The 19,424-nt window shown below is 36.4% G+C and overlaps 1 protein-coding gene across 10 annotated transcripts in view; it reads right to left on the bottom strand.

Annotated features, from left to right (window-relative positions):
* DLG2 (discs large MAGUK scaffold protein 2) overlaps window positions 1-19,424 on the bottom strand; it is a 1,224,822-nt gene that overhangs the window by 656,449 nt on the left and 548,949 nt on the right. For all 10 annotated transcript variants that reach the window (XM_047070845.1, XM_047070851.1, XM_047070843.1 and 7 more), the window contains one exon: window positions 3,256-3,306. In XM_047070845.1, the coding sequence (XP_046926801.1) occupies window positions 3,256-3,306 (51 nt within the window). The remainder of the gene's footprint in view (window positions 1-3,255; window positions 3,307-19,424) is intronic.

Here is a 19,424-nt window from a genome sequence, read left to right as displayed (position 1 = left end):
CATGCATGTGGATGAGATCACTAGGGAATGAGGAGAGATTGAGAAGAGGCCTGTCCACTGGGTTTCTGGAATGCTCCAATATTTATAGGAGGAGCTAACAAGGAGACTAAGGGTACCAATGAGATGGTGAATAAGTAGGAGAAATGTTTTATTCTGCAAGGCAAGAAATTATCATCTTGAGGGAAGGAGGCAGTGACAGCTGCATCAGATGCTACTGAGAACTCAGGAAAGAGAACTGCTGCTTGCATTTAACAAGATGGAACCTGTCAAGACTTTGATAAAGATGGTTTTAGGGCCACTGAGGGGATGAAAACATGAACTAGTTTAAAATAGGAAAATGAAGTAATGAATTGGAGTTATTGAAAACAGACAACTTTCCTCTATTTTTGGTAAAGAAAAATAAAATCATGAAACAATAGAAGGAGAACATTGGGGAAAGTGACATTTTGTTTTGTTTTGCTTTTTCTTTTAGGACTCCATTGCTAGAGGACTCTTCTCTTTTAATGAGAGAGATTACATCATGTCTGTATTATGTATATCCAGGAAAACATGAGAGAGCATCGGATATTGCAGGAGAGAGAGATGAGAAAACTATAGAAGCAAAGTCCTTCAATGGACAAGAGGTTATGGAGTGCAGGTCACAAGCGAAGGGCTGGCCTAGTAAAGGAGCAGGGGACATTCTCCCATTGTAACAGGGAGAGCACACTAACAGACCTGGTGGTAGGAAAGTAAGGTGGTCTTCTTTGATTGCTTGGATTTTCTCAAGGACACAGGGAGAGAGGTCAACAGCTGAGACTGAGTATGAGGGAGAGGTGTTTGAGATTTGAGGAGACCAAGTAAGTTGTGAACCTATTGTCCCAGAGAATGAGAAAGTGATTTTTCTAAAAATGTATAGGAATTATTAGGATGCTTTGAAGGTTCACTTGAAATCAATAGCTGTATGTTTCAAGTGAGATGAAGGAGTGCTTCTGTGGACCCATTCTTTGCCCAGGTGCTGAGAATGGAGGACTGAGGCTTTGCTGGGTGAACACAAAAAGGGAGAGAGGAGATGAAATGTTAAAAGTGTGTGACAGGAAGACTTGGAGTATGGTAGGTGGGGTAGGGGTGGGCATACAAAAGATGAAAACTGGAGAAAACTGGAGAGGAAAGGTAAAATCTATGATTCGAGGTCCCAATGGAGTTGGAAGAAGTTCTGAGGTGGGGGTATTGGAATAGATGATAAGAACAGAGAGGAGGTGGTGTTCAACGAAGACAGTGCTTGACAGAGCTTTTTGGGAGGGAGTGCTGTTAATGGCAGTGACAAGGTTCAGAGTGACTGAGATGAGATGACACACTAGGTCATGAAGCAAGGAAGTGTCAAAATGTAGACTAGAACACACAGCTGTCTGACTCCCACTGAATGTTCTACCTCACACCAAAGTTAGGTTTGATTTTCTAACCTATAAAACCAGGGTAACAAAATGATGTCATATTTAGTGTCGGGGTGTGGGGAGAGAGAAGGGTTGATTCTGTGAGTGAGAGATCTTTGCAAACAGGGTCCTGCATTTAAGAAGGGTCACATGGCATTTAATGTTGGACTCTTACTATCTTTTTTGATTCTTAATAATTTTTAAACAAGGGCTCCACATTTACATTTTACACTGTGCTTTGCAAATTATATAGCCAGTCCTAGGGAGAAGATTAGTGATTTAGTAGGAGAAATGTGTTCTTTTTTTTCATTTGGGTTAATTTTCCTTAAGCCTCATTTTTCTTCATTTAGCATGTCATTAAAATTTAACCAAAGTTCATAATGGAAGTTTTAAAGAACACATCTGTCAAACACTTAACTTTTAATGTAAATTTCCTTTTGAAACCACTCATGCTCAATAAAAATTAGGCTAAGAATGAAAAATTCCCTGACTCAGGAAACTGCATAATCAGTAAACTTAAAAGAAGATATAAATTTAAGTGCAGGTCTAGAGTCTGAATTGATACTTGAATGATAAAGCTTAGAAAAATACTTACATTTTTATTTTTTATTATAAGCAAATTATATGTTTATTGTGGAATGTGTAGGAAAAAATATAAACAAGAGGAAGAAACTAAAAATTATCCAAAATCCTTAATAAGAGTTAACATTTTGGCAAATATCCTTCCAGGCTTTATGTATATTCTTATGAACACAAATTATTCATGTTAGTGCTTATAGGATTATACTTTAAACACCATTATGAAATGTAATTTTTTTAATTTAATAAGATAACCTAGTTAGGCTTTCCATTCTTGTAGTTAAATAGTCTTAAAAATACTATTATAATGTAATTTAATATAATTTTCTATTATTTGGACACATAATAATGTATTACTAAACACTTGTCTTTTTCAATCTGCAATGTTATAAACAATACCAATATGAATATTCTTTGTGTCTTTCTGCATTCTTACAATTTCTCAGTCAAAAAGGGTGCTCATTTTAAAGCTTTTGATCCATTTGTCCAAATAGCTTTTTTTAATGGTTGTAACAATTTCCAGGCCCACTCCGTGACAATGAGTATTAACCTTCCTTTAAAATTTTGCCAGTTGGACAGACAAAAATCATTTAGCATCATTGTTTTCTTTGTTTATTAATAAGTTTGAACAAGTTTCATATGTTATTGGTCTTTTCTTTTTTGATGAATGTCCTGTTAATGCTTTTGGTCATTTTTTTTCTCGGCGGTTTTAGGCCTTCTTACTGTTTTGTTAACTATCTTTATATATTAGGGTTGTTACACAGAATTTTGCTTATTTGTCAAATCCTGCCAAGGACCTAATAACAAACTTGCAGAGGTCTGAAGGATTGCTGCATTTTTTTCCATGGGGGAGGTGGTTTTAAAATGCACTGCTTGTTTTTTTAAACTAAAAAATGCATGGTAATGGTAGTTATGAGATAGCATTACTAATGTATAAATGAAAATTTTTGTAATGTATCTAAAAATGTATAGCAAAACATTAATAATGGAAACAATAGGAAAAAGTGCTATACTAGCTCACTGAATATTTCTGTCATTCTCATTAATTTCTCCATATCTTGGCAATGCCATTTACATATGGAACATTCTGGTGATGTGGTCTGTCCCTGTGCCCTCCACTGCAAGCATTTCATTAATATTTTTGTTTTGAGTCCTGTTGGAAACTTCCAAGGTAAAATACACAATTGTGTGATTTCACAAAACAATCCATTAGGATGCAGAATGTTGAATGCAAGACTGAGGTTTTCAATTATTGGATTTTTCTTACCCTTTCCAATGTAATTTCTTCAAACTCATATTCAATTTCTGTCCCATTGACCTGTAAATAAGAAAAAAAGAAAGAATGTTAAATACATGTTGAGGGGGAGATGGCTGCATTTTTATAATGTTTGGGGTTAAGTTTCATACTGGCTAAGAATAAACCACACTTTCTTAATGTCTGTGATTTTATGTTTTCATCCAAATAAAATATAGTCTAAGCTATTATAAAATATATGAGCGAAACTACAAAAATAATCAAAGCTTATTACATTCCTTAGAATTTGTGATATTTACGGCAGAGGGAACAATACAAAATAGGCATTGTGAGGTTACAAAGAATAAACAACCTAGGGGCAATGTTACAGTTACAAGAAAATAATTCCCTAATACCTTTTAAAATTTCCATGAATGAACACTAAAATACGACCTTAAAAAGTCAGTGGAGAAGGCAGTATAACAATATATCATATTTTGCCAAAGAAAAACATTAAGAATAACCATATCAGATAAGAAATACTTTTTTTTTTTTTTTTTTTTACTGGCTCAAGCTCAGGTAATTCATCCCCATTATCCTCATTATATTTATTAGGAAGCCCTGGACCATGTAATTATGCCCATATACCTTAGTAGCAGTAAGAAAAGAATGAAGTAGGAAATGTGTGAAATTCCTAGTGAGAAAGTTTAACAACATCTAAACTCTTACATTGACATGAATTTACAAAGAAAAATACTTAAACATAGCAATGTATAATATATGCCTTATGCATCAACAGGTGTGTATAAACAATAGATGAAGAGTTGCTTTAAAATAATCTAACAGATATTCAATTGCCATTGTTATCACAGAATCCTTTTCAGCCAGGCAAAAACCTCTGCATGAGAAAATTCTCAGCTGGCTGTGTCTTTTATCTTACATGCGTCTCGGCAACATCATTAGTATTTAGGGATTGTCTAGAAAGACTAATTTTTAACTACCATGATTTTAAACCATCATTTTGGCAGGGTTTTAACCAGTTGACTTTCCTTCCTTAGAAGAGTTTAACATAGTTCTTGCAGACTGAGAGCTCTATAAAGATAAGGACCAGAAGCACTATTGGTTAACAGAGCCTGGAAAGAAAGAATTGATGAAGGGGGAAAACAAACAAACAAAAAAAAAGGAGTGACAGAATGACCGATTGAACTAAGTATTAATTTATTTAATCTTATTTATAAACACAGATATTTGTGGATTCTTTTCCATAAGGAATTTGGATGCAGTGTCATCAACTGAAGGTGTGGTTATAATCAGCAACTATAAAGAACGACAATAGACTTTACTTATGTGTGTCCACCAGCCACTTAGAGCATGTTGTTGATTTTCTAATTACATGAGCTAATTGGTGAATCACATTTTACTGTGTTACTACATTATCAAACAGCCTTAAACCAAATTTGATTTTCTGGGCTTCAGCAAGTTAATGACTCATTGAAGAGGACTTGATGATGCTAGAAAGCTTTCGCAGCTTTATGGAGGTTTTTGTTCTTCATGTGCAAAAGTATAAAACAAAACTCCAGCTCCCTATATGTGTGTGTTTCCGTATTAATTCTTTTTTTGTTTGTTTTTATAACTTTCTTTAGTTGATGGAAGACAGAAAGGAAGGATGAATTAATGTGATATGTTTTAATTCTCTCAGTATGGCTCTGTGAAGCTTTTCTTTGCTTCAGTGACTTCTCTAGAGTGAAGCCCTTCACATTATCAAAGTGCTGCAAAGTGAGGAGAAAAAAAAAACTTCAAAGAAAGGAAAACAAGTCTCTGATAATACAATCTAAAGGCTCAGGCTGAAAGAAATTCTGTTAGGAAGTACTTAAAAGACAAAAATCCTTTAGTGGCATAACAGTGCCTAGTCATTCATAGTCTACCAGAATATTTGCCTAACAATTCTGTGATCATGTATGCTGATTTTAGTTCCAACATTCACTATAGATACATATCCTAATTGCTATTCAAAAGATCCCTGGTCAGCTAGATGAACTTTTGGAGGCTTAAAGACTCTATGGGTCTTCAGTTTTCAACCCAAGAAAGTAATGTAATTTGCTTAATTCACTAGTATCCATAATGTCTTCATAAGAAGAGATGATGCCATCTAGATTGGGATGTCAACTTGCTTTTAAAAGAATACCATATGATTTCACTCATATGTGAAATCTAAAAATCAAAACAAATGAACAAACAAAAAGAAGAATGAAAGCTATAAACACAGACAATAGACTGATGGCTGCCAGAGAGAAAGGGAGGGGAAAGGATGGGCCAAGTGCATGAAGGGAAGTGGGAGATACAAGCTTCCAGTTATGAAATGAATAAATTATGGGGATAAAAGGTACAGCACAGAGAATACAGTCAAAGGTATTATAATAGCACTGTATGGTGACAGATGGTAGCTACACCTGTGGCGAGCATAGCATAACAGAGAGTTGTTGAATTATTATGTTGTACACCTGAAACGAATGTAACATTGTGTTTCAACTATTTTCAAAAAAAGCAAAGAAACATCTTATGACTCTAACAGGATTTGGTAAAATTATAAAGGAATGAAAGGTTTTTGGAAGAGCTGAGGCTGTATTTCCACCATGAATGGAGAACATTTAAGACATGTTATCATAAGAGCCAGTGTGGGGAGTTCAGGAAAGCCATTAAGAGGTGTCTATTTTCTCATCACTAGAAGAGTGTGATCTATGTTCTGCTTCAAGACCCCTGAGACAAGAAATCCCACAATTTCACTTGACAAAGACCTTGGGGTAAAGGATAGAAGGCACAACTAAGTATACTTCCATTTTAATCAAAGGTACGTAAGAGTGGGTTGTGACATTCGTGAAAATTTAGCAACTTTTCAAATGCGTGCACCAATACAGTATTTTTTTTTAAAATTTTTTTTTTAACGTTTATTTATTTTTGAGACAGAGAGAGACAGAGCATGAACAGGGGAGGGGCAGAGAGAGAGGGAGACACAGAATCTGAAACAGGCTCCAGGCTCTGAGCTGTCAGCACAGAGCCCGACGCGGGGCTTGAACTCACGGACCGTGAGATCATGACCTGAGCCGAAGTCGGACGCTCAACCGACCAAGCCACCCAGGCGCCCCCCAATACAGTATTTTTAAACATTTTTTTCCACATTTATTTAGAGGAGTGGTTGCTTGCTAAAGAGACAAGAAGTATAAACAGTAATTTCTCCCATCCATAATTTTATGTATTCCCAGGAAAAAACAAAACAAATGAACAAAAAACTATGCTGTGAATGGGCTTCCATTATCCTCTGGAGGAGCTTAAAGACAATTTATTGTCGGAACTTGCGTTGGTGGTCTCCCTCTCTGCCCAGTCAGTTTACCAATATATGTCTTTCAATTCATAAAACTCTCTTCCTGGAAAGAATTCTGTTACATGCATTTTTTTGTTGTTGCTATTCTTGACCGGTAATACTTCCTGTGATATTTAAGCACCCAGGTTATGTTTTATGTACCTGATAGTTCAGGGCCTGGACAGCTACATAGATTGGGTTCTGGCACTGACCATCACTTAAAGTCTCCTCTCACCTTGAAGACTAGGAAAGGGAGAGGATTGGCACTTTTGTAGATATAGAGGCAATTTCGCTATTTTGAAAAATCTGTTTTGTTTTTTTTCAGATATTTCATTTTCCTGAACCTAATGGTTCTGTGGTGACAGCTGGTAGGTTTCTATGGGGGCTAGAAAATCAAATTGATGCCACACATTGTCCTGACTGATCCGGGCATGTAGCCTTCTTGGCATCACACAGAAGAGAGTGACCCGTTCAAATTCAAACTTGGTATTTAAACTTATAATTTCATAAACTTTGAATGCTCTCTCACTGCCCTTTTCCCCCTTCAGTGCTACTTCAACTAACTGCCCACATGATCAGATAATTTAAATGAGGTGTTTTTTAATCTTCTGAAAAGAGGTCTTTCATGAATAACACACATGAACTATTCCACATTTTAATGCGATTTAATTTGTATCTTAAGAAATGATTTCTCCAATTATTTTGTTCCTTGCCACATGTGTAATTTAATTAAAGCTAACAACATATTAAAATCTGGGATAAGTAAAGTTTTATACAACCCCATATCACATATTATAAAAAGTGCTTACAGAATAATATCAAAGTGTTGGCTTCTTAAAAACTAAACATAATTCCACATAATAAAAAATACTTGAGCATGTGTCATGTGCCAAGTGCTGTGAGAGGTATTGAAAAAAATAGAGATTTAAAATATGATCCCTATTCTCAATAAACACATGGTCCTTAAAGTGGCACCAAACATACTTAGGCCCCAGAGAAGTGTGATATCCAATATATGAAACATAAAGGTGGACTAGAACCACAGCTCCACTCTTGCCACATGTGAGGGCTGTTTGCTGTTTATATAGATTTGATTTCTTAGTAGGATATAATGTGATGGATGATGAACTAATTCTGCCCTTTATTAAAAGTAATTATGACATAGTAAGCAAGACATATCTAAGTATTATGGTTTTGCATATAAAGCTGTTGCTTTGGGAGAGGATGTGATGATCATGGAGACTAGGGCAGCTGGTTTTCATCCCTCTTGCCATTCCCAGAGCAAGACAGAGCCCCAGTCACTTTGCTTCATCTGCAGCTGCAGCAAACATGTCACAATGCTTTATGGCTCCTTACACTTGAATCTCCTATGTACCTTCTATTATTTTCAGTAGGTAAGATCATGATTTCAAGAGTGGGGGAAGAAAAAGACACCTCTTTGAATCCTAGTTCCAGTATTAATGAGATATGTGAATATAGCCAATTTCCTTGATCTCTCTAACCCTTAATACCCCCGTGTAGAATGGTACGAACAAGTACTTCCCTGATATGATTATTGTGAATATTAAATTAGGTAATTAATGTAAAATGCTTGACACATATCTTAAGTGATAAAGAAATTATACTTAGCTATAATACCATACAATTGTCTTCATGAAGTTGTTGGGAGCAATAAATAAGATTACACACGTTAATGGTAGGTCTTTGGTAGGTATTCAGTAGTGAGAGTTATTTTACCTAGCTGTGGATTAATAATCTACAAGATTCACAAGATTTATATGATCAATTATTGAATGTTTGTTAATTTCCCCAAGTAATATAAAATATAATTTAATAAGCAAATAAACGTGTTTTCTTCTACAAAATCCACTAAAAGCTTTTTTAACGTAAACATCTCTTTCCTGAACCCATCTAAGATGTACTGTCTTGAGGAGAAGAATCATCTTAGCTTTCTCTCTCAGATCAGGTCATTGTAGCCTTCACTCAGAATATTACCTGAACTGGACTTTCTTCCAATCTGTGTCTGCTCCCTCTTGCATTTTCTTTTTAACATTGTCTTGCTCAGTCTTGATCTTTACATTACTCTGCTGTTGGCATTCACTTTCCTAAGGCTTTCCCATGGTATCTCTTACAGAGCCATGTTCATTAGGATACCAATGATATCTTACTCATGATTGCACCACTGTAGCTTCTGGCATCATGCCTTATTCATAGTTGGTCTCCAGAAAACTCTAGAACCAAGTCACCTGAGAACTCTGAAAACTGAACAGTCATTGAACGCTTCTCCATCTTTAAGTAAATATAGGGAGCCCTTAACACATACTTTATTTTCCTATAAAATATGGCTTTCATTTACCTCTCTATCTCAGGAAATTTTTAATACACATGCATTGCTAATTTCTAATTTAAATACCGTACACATGAATTAAAACATAATCTGACACAACCCATTGTGTGCTGGGCATGATGATATGCCCTAGAGATACAAAGATGGATGATACATGGCTCCTGCCTCAAAGACCTCTCTCTGGTAGAGGGAGATGAATACTAACATGCAACACAGTGATATGGCTGCTGTGTAGATGCCAGTAGACCATAGCAGCAGAGGTGGCATAGAGGAGGGACCAGGCAATTGCACCTGGAGGGAATCAGAAAAGACTTCATAGAGGAGGTGGTATAAACTGAATGTGTTAACAGGTAAGTGTCATGAGAATGAATAGGGAAGAGATGGGTTTACCAAGGAAGAGGGAGCAAGATGGACCACTTCTTCAGAGTGCTCTTCTGGAGACTGCACTGTCCTCAGAGTCAAAAGACCTGTATTACAGTCTTGATTCTGTGATTTAACATGCTGAGTAACCCTGAGCAGGTCATGGTGCTTGAATTTTCTCATGCAGACAAATGATCCCTGAGGTTCCTCCCTGCTCTGACCTCCTAGCATCAGGACTTTACTCTCTAGTCATATTCCTTTCTGTCACTTTGGGCAAGGTGTACCTGACAAACTTTAATATGGGTTTTTCGATTACTCTCTACTTTGAAGATCCCAACTGGCAACCTATAATCCTACCAGCTGATTGCTGTCTGACCTCCATGTATCCCTGCCATGTCCTTTCTCCTTAACCTGTAAGGTTCCCCATCAGGGAGGAAACTAAATGGTAGTATCATCAGCTCTACTTAGATCTATTCAAGACTGTTACCATCATAACCTTCCCATTTCTTCTCCTCAAAGACCCTGAGACTTTTGGAAGAAATAAAACATAGCTTTTACTCTTTGAAAAAGGGGGGACAAGATGAAGGAGTTTTGTTCCACCTCAATCTAAAAGAAAGATCCATCTTCATATTTTCATCATATTTGACTTTAAGTGTCTCTGCTGAATGGATGAAAAACAATCAAGTACTGAAAAAGTGAGAGTCCATCTACCAACATGGAAGCTCTAACCAGAATAAGAACATCATTAGACACAGTGGCACACAACTAAGCTGTCCATTACTTCCTTTAACTAATATTCCTTCTCCTATACTATCTCCACTGTTTAAATTGTGCCCTCCATTTATATTAAGAGGAATTATCACATAGAAATAAAAAGCTCTGATTCTGGGATCCAAAAGACTTGAATTCTAACCAGTTTTGCCACTTACAAGCTGTTAGAATTCATCTTTTTTCGTGTTATACACACTTGTGTAAGTGTCAATATCGGTTAAAAACTCAGTAAGCAATTTTTTAAGCTATGTAGAGCATCTGTTTTAATCTAAGGTGTGGGCCTGGTTATTTTAGAAATACTATTCAATTATAATGAGAACAGTTTAAAAAACACATTTTGAAAAGAGGCGAATCATAGTACTTCTTACTTTTAATAAACATAGGCTGTAAAAATAATTATTAATATTCTTAGTCAAGATTCTAATTTTGGTAAGACCACTATTCCTATTAGTTACCTGAATGTATTCTATCAGTTAACCGTGTTTTCATGTTAAAACTTCTAATCTTAATTAAATTTATGAGCTCAGTGAACTGCTAAATCATAACATCCACCAAATAGAAAAAAAATCAGTATCCTATAATATGTTCCATTCTTAAAAATTTTTTCCTTTGTTTTTGTTATCTCCTCTGCCTTTTTAATTAATCTTTTATAATACAGAACTTTGAGTCTAGAAAAGTGATCTTACATTCAATAATTACTGTGTGTTTTTCATTTAATTAGAAACCACAGGTTTTTAAAATTATTATTATTAAATACCTTATGATCTGTAAAAAAATGTTATAAACTTTCCCGGTATTTTTGTGAAGAGAAGTTAAGGAAAATATCTAGGGTTCTTACATTTATGAAAAGTATATATATGTGTGTATGTGTGTGTATGTGCATGCATCTATATCTATATATATATCTATATCTATCTATATCTATATCTATAAAACGTTGTCTTCTGTAATGAAGGAAATGAAGGAAAAATAGTACTTAGTAAGTTCAGAACTGGATTTACCTCTGATTTGGAAATGGCACATTTCTTCTCAGCTTTGCTCCCTTGCTTTGCACCATATGCTGAATGGAGTAGCAATAGGTGATTTTAATGCTTTCACTTTGCTCCAGTTTGTTTTGGGAGGTTTAAATATCCTATAAGTTAAAACATGCTCTTTGAGAGCAGTAAATGGTGTTAAGAACACAATCGATCAATGGTTATAAAGTCATTATGATATACCAGGTTTTTGTTCCATCAGGCTCACTTTATTATCCCCATATACAAACCACTTGGTCAACTATAAGCAATGTCCAAGAGAATCAAGAGCTCAAAGCATATGCCAAAAGATTTAGAGAAACAAAAAGAGAGTCCTGAACTGTAAGTTGAGACTTCACAAAGCTGATAATGTGAGCAGATAGCAAAGACTATTTTCTCTTTCTCTTAGGTATAATCCAACTATAGTAAAAGGCAGAATACCAATTCACCCAGTTCTTTATCCTCAATTTCTCTCCTCAATCTTGCCATCTTCTATGTATTCCACCATCATACAAAAGTAGAGAATCCACAAACACTTTCCCACATTTGAATACAATTATCTTTTCCCAGTCTTCATCCTCTCTGCTTTGCTGCAATATTTGACACTCTGGAGTGACCACCACTTGAAACTCCCCTTTTCTTGTGTCAAGTGGTTGATATCCTTCCTGGTTTCCTCACTACTGCTCTGTCCACTCCATTTATCTGTTTGCTTTCTTTTTGCCAGATATGAGCATTTGCCAAGGTCTGTCCCTTTTTGTTACACAATCTCACTCAACTTTTATTTCCTAAGTAAATGCCCTAGTGTCACCCTAGTCTTAATAAGTTTGAGACAGGACTAATCATGCCTAATTATAATCATCATTTCCTCCAGTATATTCTCTGTATCTTTAAGGGAATTCTCTTTTTCATATATGTCCCTTATATTTGTTATCAATACCTAACCAACATCCCATTTCAAGTCATAAACTATTACTTTCTTATGATCAACAACATAATTTCCTAAAAATATTTCTGCCTGTATCATATTTCAGTATCAATTGATTCTTCATATCCTTTGAGAGTTATCTTTCTAAAAAACAACGTTTTTATCATGTAATTATGCTGTACAAGTAGCTTTAAGTAATTTTTCTTTATCCTTAAAGAACACTTCAGAACATCCACCAGCTGTTCTCAATCTACTTTTCTAGATACAAACTTCTTATCTCTGAAAACATTTTTGAGTCAAGTAATTGTGCTGAAGCTTATATAGTCATCTCTTTTCTTGATGTTTATTTATTTTGAGAGAGACAGAGTGTGCACAATGAGCAGGGAAGGGACAGAGAGAGACATGGGGAGAGAGAATCCAAGTTCTGAGCTGACAGAACAGAGCCCAATGCAAGGCTTGATCCCATGAACTGGGAGATCATGACCTGAGCCCAAACCAAGAGGTGGATGCTCAACCAACTGTGCTACCCAGGTGCCTCTGTGCTGAAGCTTATATAAAGCAACTTTTCTCTTTGGTATCTTCATTAATGTCATATAGTACACACTAAATGTCTTTATTTTAATCTATGCTTATTAAAATCCCAATTACTTGGGAAATATATATTTGAATGACTAAAATTTCCCAGGTACTATGGTAGTGTGTTCTTCGGTCCTAGGAATACGATAGCAAAGTAAACAAAGCCTCTGCCCTCATAGAGCTACATTCTACTTGGGGATGTGGGAAGTTTCTATTACTGTCAACATAAAGCTGTTCCACAAAGTCAAAAATATTTTTCTTAACCATCTCCTGGAAATTATCACCCTAGTCTCTAAATTACCCCCTCAAAAAGGCTAATAACACTAATTACTACTACTATTATCCTCCTCCACCACCACCACCACCTTCTGTTAAGTATCTACTACATGCCAGGCACTACCATAAGTTGATCTAAAAATTAAAATAACCCTGGGAGTGAGACATTTTAATGTTAATTATAATATTAAGGAAGATAGGTTTTTGTGGTACCTGGGTGGCTTAATCAGTTAAGTGTCAGACTCTTGATTTCAGTTCAGGTCCTGATCTTGCGGTTTGTGAGGTCAAGCCCTGTGTTTTGTCCTGCGCTAATGGTGCAGAGACTGGGATTTTCTTGCTCTCTCTCTCTTTGCCCTCCCCACCCTTTCTCTCAAAATAAATGAACAAACTTTAAAACAAAAAAGAAAGCCAAGTTTTTAAAGTTAAGTGATTTCTCCAAAGTTATACAACTGGAAATAACATGAAATGAGGACTGTCTTGTTCATCCTTCTCATCACTTAGTGATGGGAAGTATATGCTCAATACAAATTTGTTGAACAAAATTAAAGAATGAGTGCCTATAAGGAGGAAGGCAAGAATGCAAGTATCTGACACTTGAAAAAGGGAAGTCTAATAGTAAAACACTAATCCTTCTCCCTAATCATACATAACATAGTCCCTCTCATACCGTAGTTGTGGTCTTCCTCAAGGTCGGCTCCTTATATTGTATTTTATCTTTCTTGATACACAGTTCTCTTACATGAGACATTATCTTTTGGCTTTTTCTCTTGTAGCACCTACATAATGACTTGCCATAGAGACATTCTGTGAATAGCTACTGAAGAAATAAATCAATTGAACCTTGTGTTAAGGGATTTTTATTTGCTGTTAATCTTTCAAATCCCCCTGTATTCAAAAGTCCTCCTCCCAACTGCCAGTTTCCAAATGAGTGAACTGCCTTAATTTCCTTCTCATCATTTTACTTCAATTCTTGCTAACAATAAACTGTGTCCCTTTTCATCTGAATTTATGTCACCTTTTCAGCAGCCTTCAAGATCAATCCGTCAATCAACAAATATTTATTGACAATCTCCACCTTCTTTTCTAGCTCGTATGATCTTTTTTTTTTATTCTGGTTTTAAAAGCACATCACTATCTTCACAACCTTAGAAATGAGCTATAGAGGTATATTGCCCTGCTAATTCATCTGCTATTTCATCAGGATCACATGAAGAAGTTTTTTAAGTTGTGTGATTCTGGAAAAATGCTTTGATCTGCTTGTTACAACAAAGGTCAGATCAACCTTTCCAGATCAGATGCTAAAGAAAGCATTCTGCTACTTATTTTACCTTTATTGAAGTACCATAGCATCGTGGCAAGGAACAAAATTAATTCTGTTTCCAACCCTTCCTCTCGCCAGTTGATAAAATATGGAAATTGTAAGGTTTCAAGGTGTTTTTATATGTATCTTTTTTCAGATTATACTAGCAACAATATTTATCACTTACATACTGTTTCTAGATTATTTTATTGCTCCTCATAACAATTCCATTTGGGTAGATAATATTGTTACTCAATTTTACATATGAGTAAAGAACTCAGAGATGGTAAATTATTTGCTCAAAATTGCTCAGCTAATGTTTTGTGCTTTGATTTGAATCTAGATTGTTTGGACTTTAAATTTAGAGCTGCTCCCACTACATTTTGCTGCACATGTATGTTATTCTTAAACATAAGAGATAGTCTACGATTGGATTGTATAAAAATTACTGATATTTAACTGTTTTGACTTACAAAATGGCAATTCTGCATGGTTCAATCTGATAGTATAAAATAACTGAGCATGATGGTTAGGAGGTAGGATTCTGGATTCAGATTGCCTGAGTTTACAACATGATTCTCCCATTCTCTAGTTACAGAAATTTGGGTAAGTTACTTAATTTCTCTGAAACTTGTCTTTATTTACAAAATGGATTATAATAGTATTGGGTGGTATAAGGATTGAATGATATAGTTTTGTTGCGGTCTAGTGTTCAGCACCTAGTGAATCTTTAAAAAATTAACTACAATTGTTTTAAAATTTTTCCTTGGTATACCATTCGCATATTTAAATTCTGCCTATTCATCTTTCTAAGGAGAAACCAGTGTGTGCATGTGTGCATGGAGGGTGTGAGTAATGGTGGGTGGGAGATTAATGGCTAATGTTTGTAGGAATTTTATAAGAATCAACATGCAGTGTGTTCCATATTCCTACAGAAGACTTGAGTTACCTCCATTTTCTACCGTTAGATTCAATTAACTTATATCAAATACAAATCTACAGTGAAAAAAAATACAAACTATATTTTTCAAAGAAATAATAAAAGCTCAAGCTTCTTTATTATATCAGTGCTTATGAGACTATATTCTGAAGTTTAAAAAGGGTCATGCATACTAAGTTGTGGCCATGACAACAGCTAGTCATACCAGAGAGCTCTGGGCTACAAATTAGATGTACTAAATCTCTTTATCTCTGGACACCTGTCTGCCAAGCCTTTAAGTCTTTCAAGTGTGGTAGTATAAGCTCCAAAAATTTCATGATTAACCATAGATCAATCTAGTTTTAGTATCCTCTTGTAAGAGGAAGACAGATTCAAAAGGTGTTGGCATGAACTCTCGGTCACATTAAATTTAAAAAATTCCATGAATACTTTAAGAAGAGTTAACAAATATTAATCAGACAATAAATCTTGGGTGCAAAGCATGAAGAATCAAAGTTGGTAGGTAAGGGAGAAGATGCAAAATGAAATTAAAATCACATTTCACCATACTATCACTTTTCTTAGTGACCCTACCTAGAATGTCCTTGCTTGCCACGTCTTCTCTGTGTAATTTCTATTTATCCTTCTAAAAAGCCTTCTAAAAAACCTTCCATGATTCTCCTCCCTTTCCATGAATCTAATGCCACACAATCAGCAGCTTTGCTGCCACTGGAGAGGGCCAACTTCATTTGGAGCAGCACATGTGAAAACCTCATGCTCAGAGATGTTGAACATGACAGTGACTTTGGTGGTAAATATCAGGAAAACTGAACACTGCAGTAGCCCACAGTAGCAATACTGGCTGTTGAAAAATACAGAATATCTAGACTAGCTAGAAATTTAACAGGGGAACTTGTGGAATTAGTCATGACAGGTCTTGATAGTTCTAACATATCACTGCCAAACTGGAAAACTGAGTGAATGTGCAAGGTCATTCATAAACTCTGTAGAAACTGAAGAAAATCCCAGTCATCTGCATATTCCTGGCTGAATGTGAGACCTTCACATATACAGAGGAGTTATAAAGGTCTATTGAAAAATAAAAGTTCAGATAGATTTGTATATTGCTTGGATTTGAACACATTTCCCAACCCACATGCAAATCCACTGGCAACTGTGCCTCCTTGACACAAAGTGTTTAAATATAACCCCTGACCAAAACTTGGCTCACCAGTAAGCTATGCTGATCTAGAGTCAATCGTAGGAAGCCAGGATTGAAAGGAAGGAAGGAAGGAAGGAAGGAAGGAAGGAGGGAGGGAGGGAGGGAGGGAGGGAAGGAAGGAAGGAAGGAAGGAAGGAAGGAAGGAAGGAAGAAAGAAAGAAGAAAGAAAGAAAAAGAAAACTAAGAAAATTCAAGAGAAACATCAGCAGCTTAACAATTCAGGGAAGACAGGCTCCACGATCAACCCCGGATACATGATTAAATGTACACAAAAAAATAAATAAATAAAGAGAAACACGAATTTGAGATAGGGGGACAGGAGGGAATAATTCCAAATTAACAGTCATTTTAACATATTATCATATGGCTTATTTTCAAAAAGAAATTATATAAAATCCAGAGAAAGAAAAATATGACCATACACTAGAAAAAAAGTGGTAAACAGAAGATGTATCTGAGGGATCTCAGAGTTTGGAATTAGCAGAAAAAACTTCAAAGAGGAAGCTGAGCTCTCCCTGTCCCATGTTTACAACTAGATATCCTACACATCCAATTCTGTAAACCAGACAGAGACCTGAGGACTGACTGAACAAGTTCCAAAATTAAATATATATAAGAAGCTGCATCTAAAAGACTGGAATGGTCAGAAAGGTGGAGGGAGGCTGCCTGCAGGAGGGAGGAAGCTGCATGCAGGGAAAGAACAGAGAAACAGGCCCTCATACCAGGGAGCTCACATGAGGAAGATTAATCCCCATAATGTTTGGTTTTAAAAACCAGAAAGGCTGGGGCACTTGGGTAGCTAAGTCGGTTAAGTGACCGACTTTGGTTCAGGTCATGATCTCATGGTTTGTGGGTTCAAGCCCCACATCGGGCTCTGTGCTATTAGCCCAGAGCCTGGAGCCTGCTCTTGATTCTCTGTCCCCCTCTCTGCCCCTCCCATGCTCGAGCTCTGTCTCTTTCTCTCTCTCAAAAATAAATAAACATTAAAAAAAAATTAAAAACCAAAGGGGCTGAATTCTGTGAATTTTTAAAACCAGTGGACTTAGAGCCTGGACCTTTAAACATCATTTGACTCAGAACTGGGTGAGCCTAGAGGGTGAGTGATGGCTGGGTTGACACCTTAAAGAGACTGCAGCCTGCATGGGAAGACAACATAAAAATGGCAGTTTGCACAATGTGTGTGTGTGTGTGTGTGTGTGTGTGTGTGTGTGTGTAGAAACAGCAGACAGATCTATTCATACTGACTTTGGGGTGTGTTGGGAGACCTCTCCAAAAACAAAACAGCTGAAAGTTACCATGTTCCTCCCCTACCCTCACCATAAACAGAGCCACCTGCAAGAAGTGGGGCTGCACAGACACTTGTTATACCCTGCTAGTAGTGCACCTTCCCTATGAGTTCTCCTGAGGATTCACCCACTCCAAGCCTGTCAGCCTTGGCCCTGGGCTCAGAGCAAATTTGGTTAACACACCGACTCCACCCAGCTGTCAGGTGCATGGTTACGACCATGTGCCATGACCGGCCACACCCCTCCAGACACTGAGGCACTCCATGCTCAGCCTTGCACCCCTGAATGCCTGCCAACAGGAGTGCTTTGGAGATCTGTCATAGGACTAATTGCACAGCATCAATTTTGCTAACACTACTGCCCTGCTCCCAAGTTTCCCCACAGGCATGCCCCCTCAGAACTGGCCTGCCTGTGTCCCACTAACACCACAGAAAGCAAGCACAGCCCATGACAGGCAGAGAGTTCGTGCAGACAAATGCACCAAAAAGAAAAGTGACTCAGACACAACAGCAGAATGTAAAGAACACACATAGGATATTCTCCTGAAGTGCCAAGTTCTGGAAAACAGGGAGCACTGGATTGCAGGGTACTCCAGGACCTCTTGTTCATAAAGTCAGTACTTTCAAGAGCAGAAGACATAGCTCATTTTCTTAACACAAAGAACGAGACACAGAGAGGCAGACAAAATGAGACAGAGAAATTTATTCCAAATGAAAAAAGGACAAAGCCATAGCCAGAGATCTAAGTGAAACAGATGTAAGTTACATGACTGCTAGAGAATTTAAAGGAACAGTCATAAGGATACTCACTGGACTTGAGAAAAGGGTATAAGACAAAGTGAGAACCTTAACATAGAGATAAGGAATAACAGCAGAGATAAAGGGTGAAATAAATGAAATAAGAAACATGCTTGATGGAATGAACAGCATGATGGAAGAAGCAGAAGAAGAAATTAGTAACCTAGAAGACAGAGTAATGAAACTTAATGCAGTTGAACAAAAGAGAGAAAAAAGAATTATGCAAAACAACAATAGACATGGCAAACTCCGTGATTCCATATTAGAGGAGTCTCAAAAGAAGAAGAGAGAGAAAAGGGGAAAGAAAATTTATCTGAAGAAATAAAAGCTGAAAACTTTCCTAATCTGTGGAAAGGAAACAGATATCCAGATCCAGGAGGCACAGAGAACTCCCATCAAAAGCAACAAAAGCAAACCCACACCAAGACATATTGTATTTAAATTGGCAAAATATAGTGATAAACAAAAAATCTTAAAAGCAGTAAGACAATATAAGTCCTTAATTTATAAGGGAAAACCCATAAGGTGAGCAGGAAATTTTTCAGCAGAAACTTTGCAAGCCAGAAGTGAGTGGCATGATATATTCAGAGTGCTAGATGGGAAAAATCTGCAGCCAAGAATATTCTATCCAGCAAGGCTATCATTCAGAATAGAAGGAAAGATAGTTTCCTGATGAACAAAAACTAAAGGAGTTCATGACCACTAAACCAGCTCTGCAAGAAATATTAAAAGGGACTCTTTGAGTGGAAGAGAGAGACCAAAAGTAATAGTATAAAAGTAGTAAACACAAAAGCAGTAAAAATGAATATTTTTGTAAAAGATTAGTCAAAGAATTCAACAAAAAAGGACATAAAATATAATAACAGATACCAAAAATGTGGTAGGAAGAGGAAAAAAATGGGTTCAAACTTAAATGACTACCAACTTAATATAGACTGCTATATGCAGGGGAAGTTATATATAAATCTAATGGTAACCATATATCAAAAACTACAAATAAATATGCAAAGAATAAGGAGGGAGAAATGCAAATATGTCACTAAACAAAACAG

The sequence above is a fragment of the Lynx rufus genome, unplaced genomic scaffold (assembly GCF_022079265.1).
Source record: "Lynx rufus isolate CCGP_SWC_20201006 ecotype Redwood Valley unplaced genomic scaffold, mLynRuf1.p SCAF_9, whole genome shotgun sequence".
NCBI classification, from domain to species: Eukaryota; Metazoa; Chordata; class Mammalia; order Carnivora; family Felidae; genus Lynx; species Lynx rufus.
Note: the sequence above shows the minus strand (reverse complement) of the source record. Positions and strands in the feature narration are given on the sequence as shown.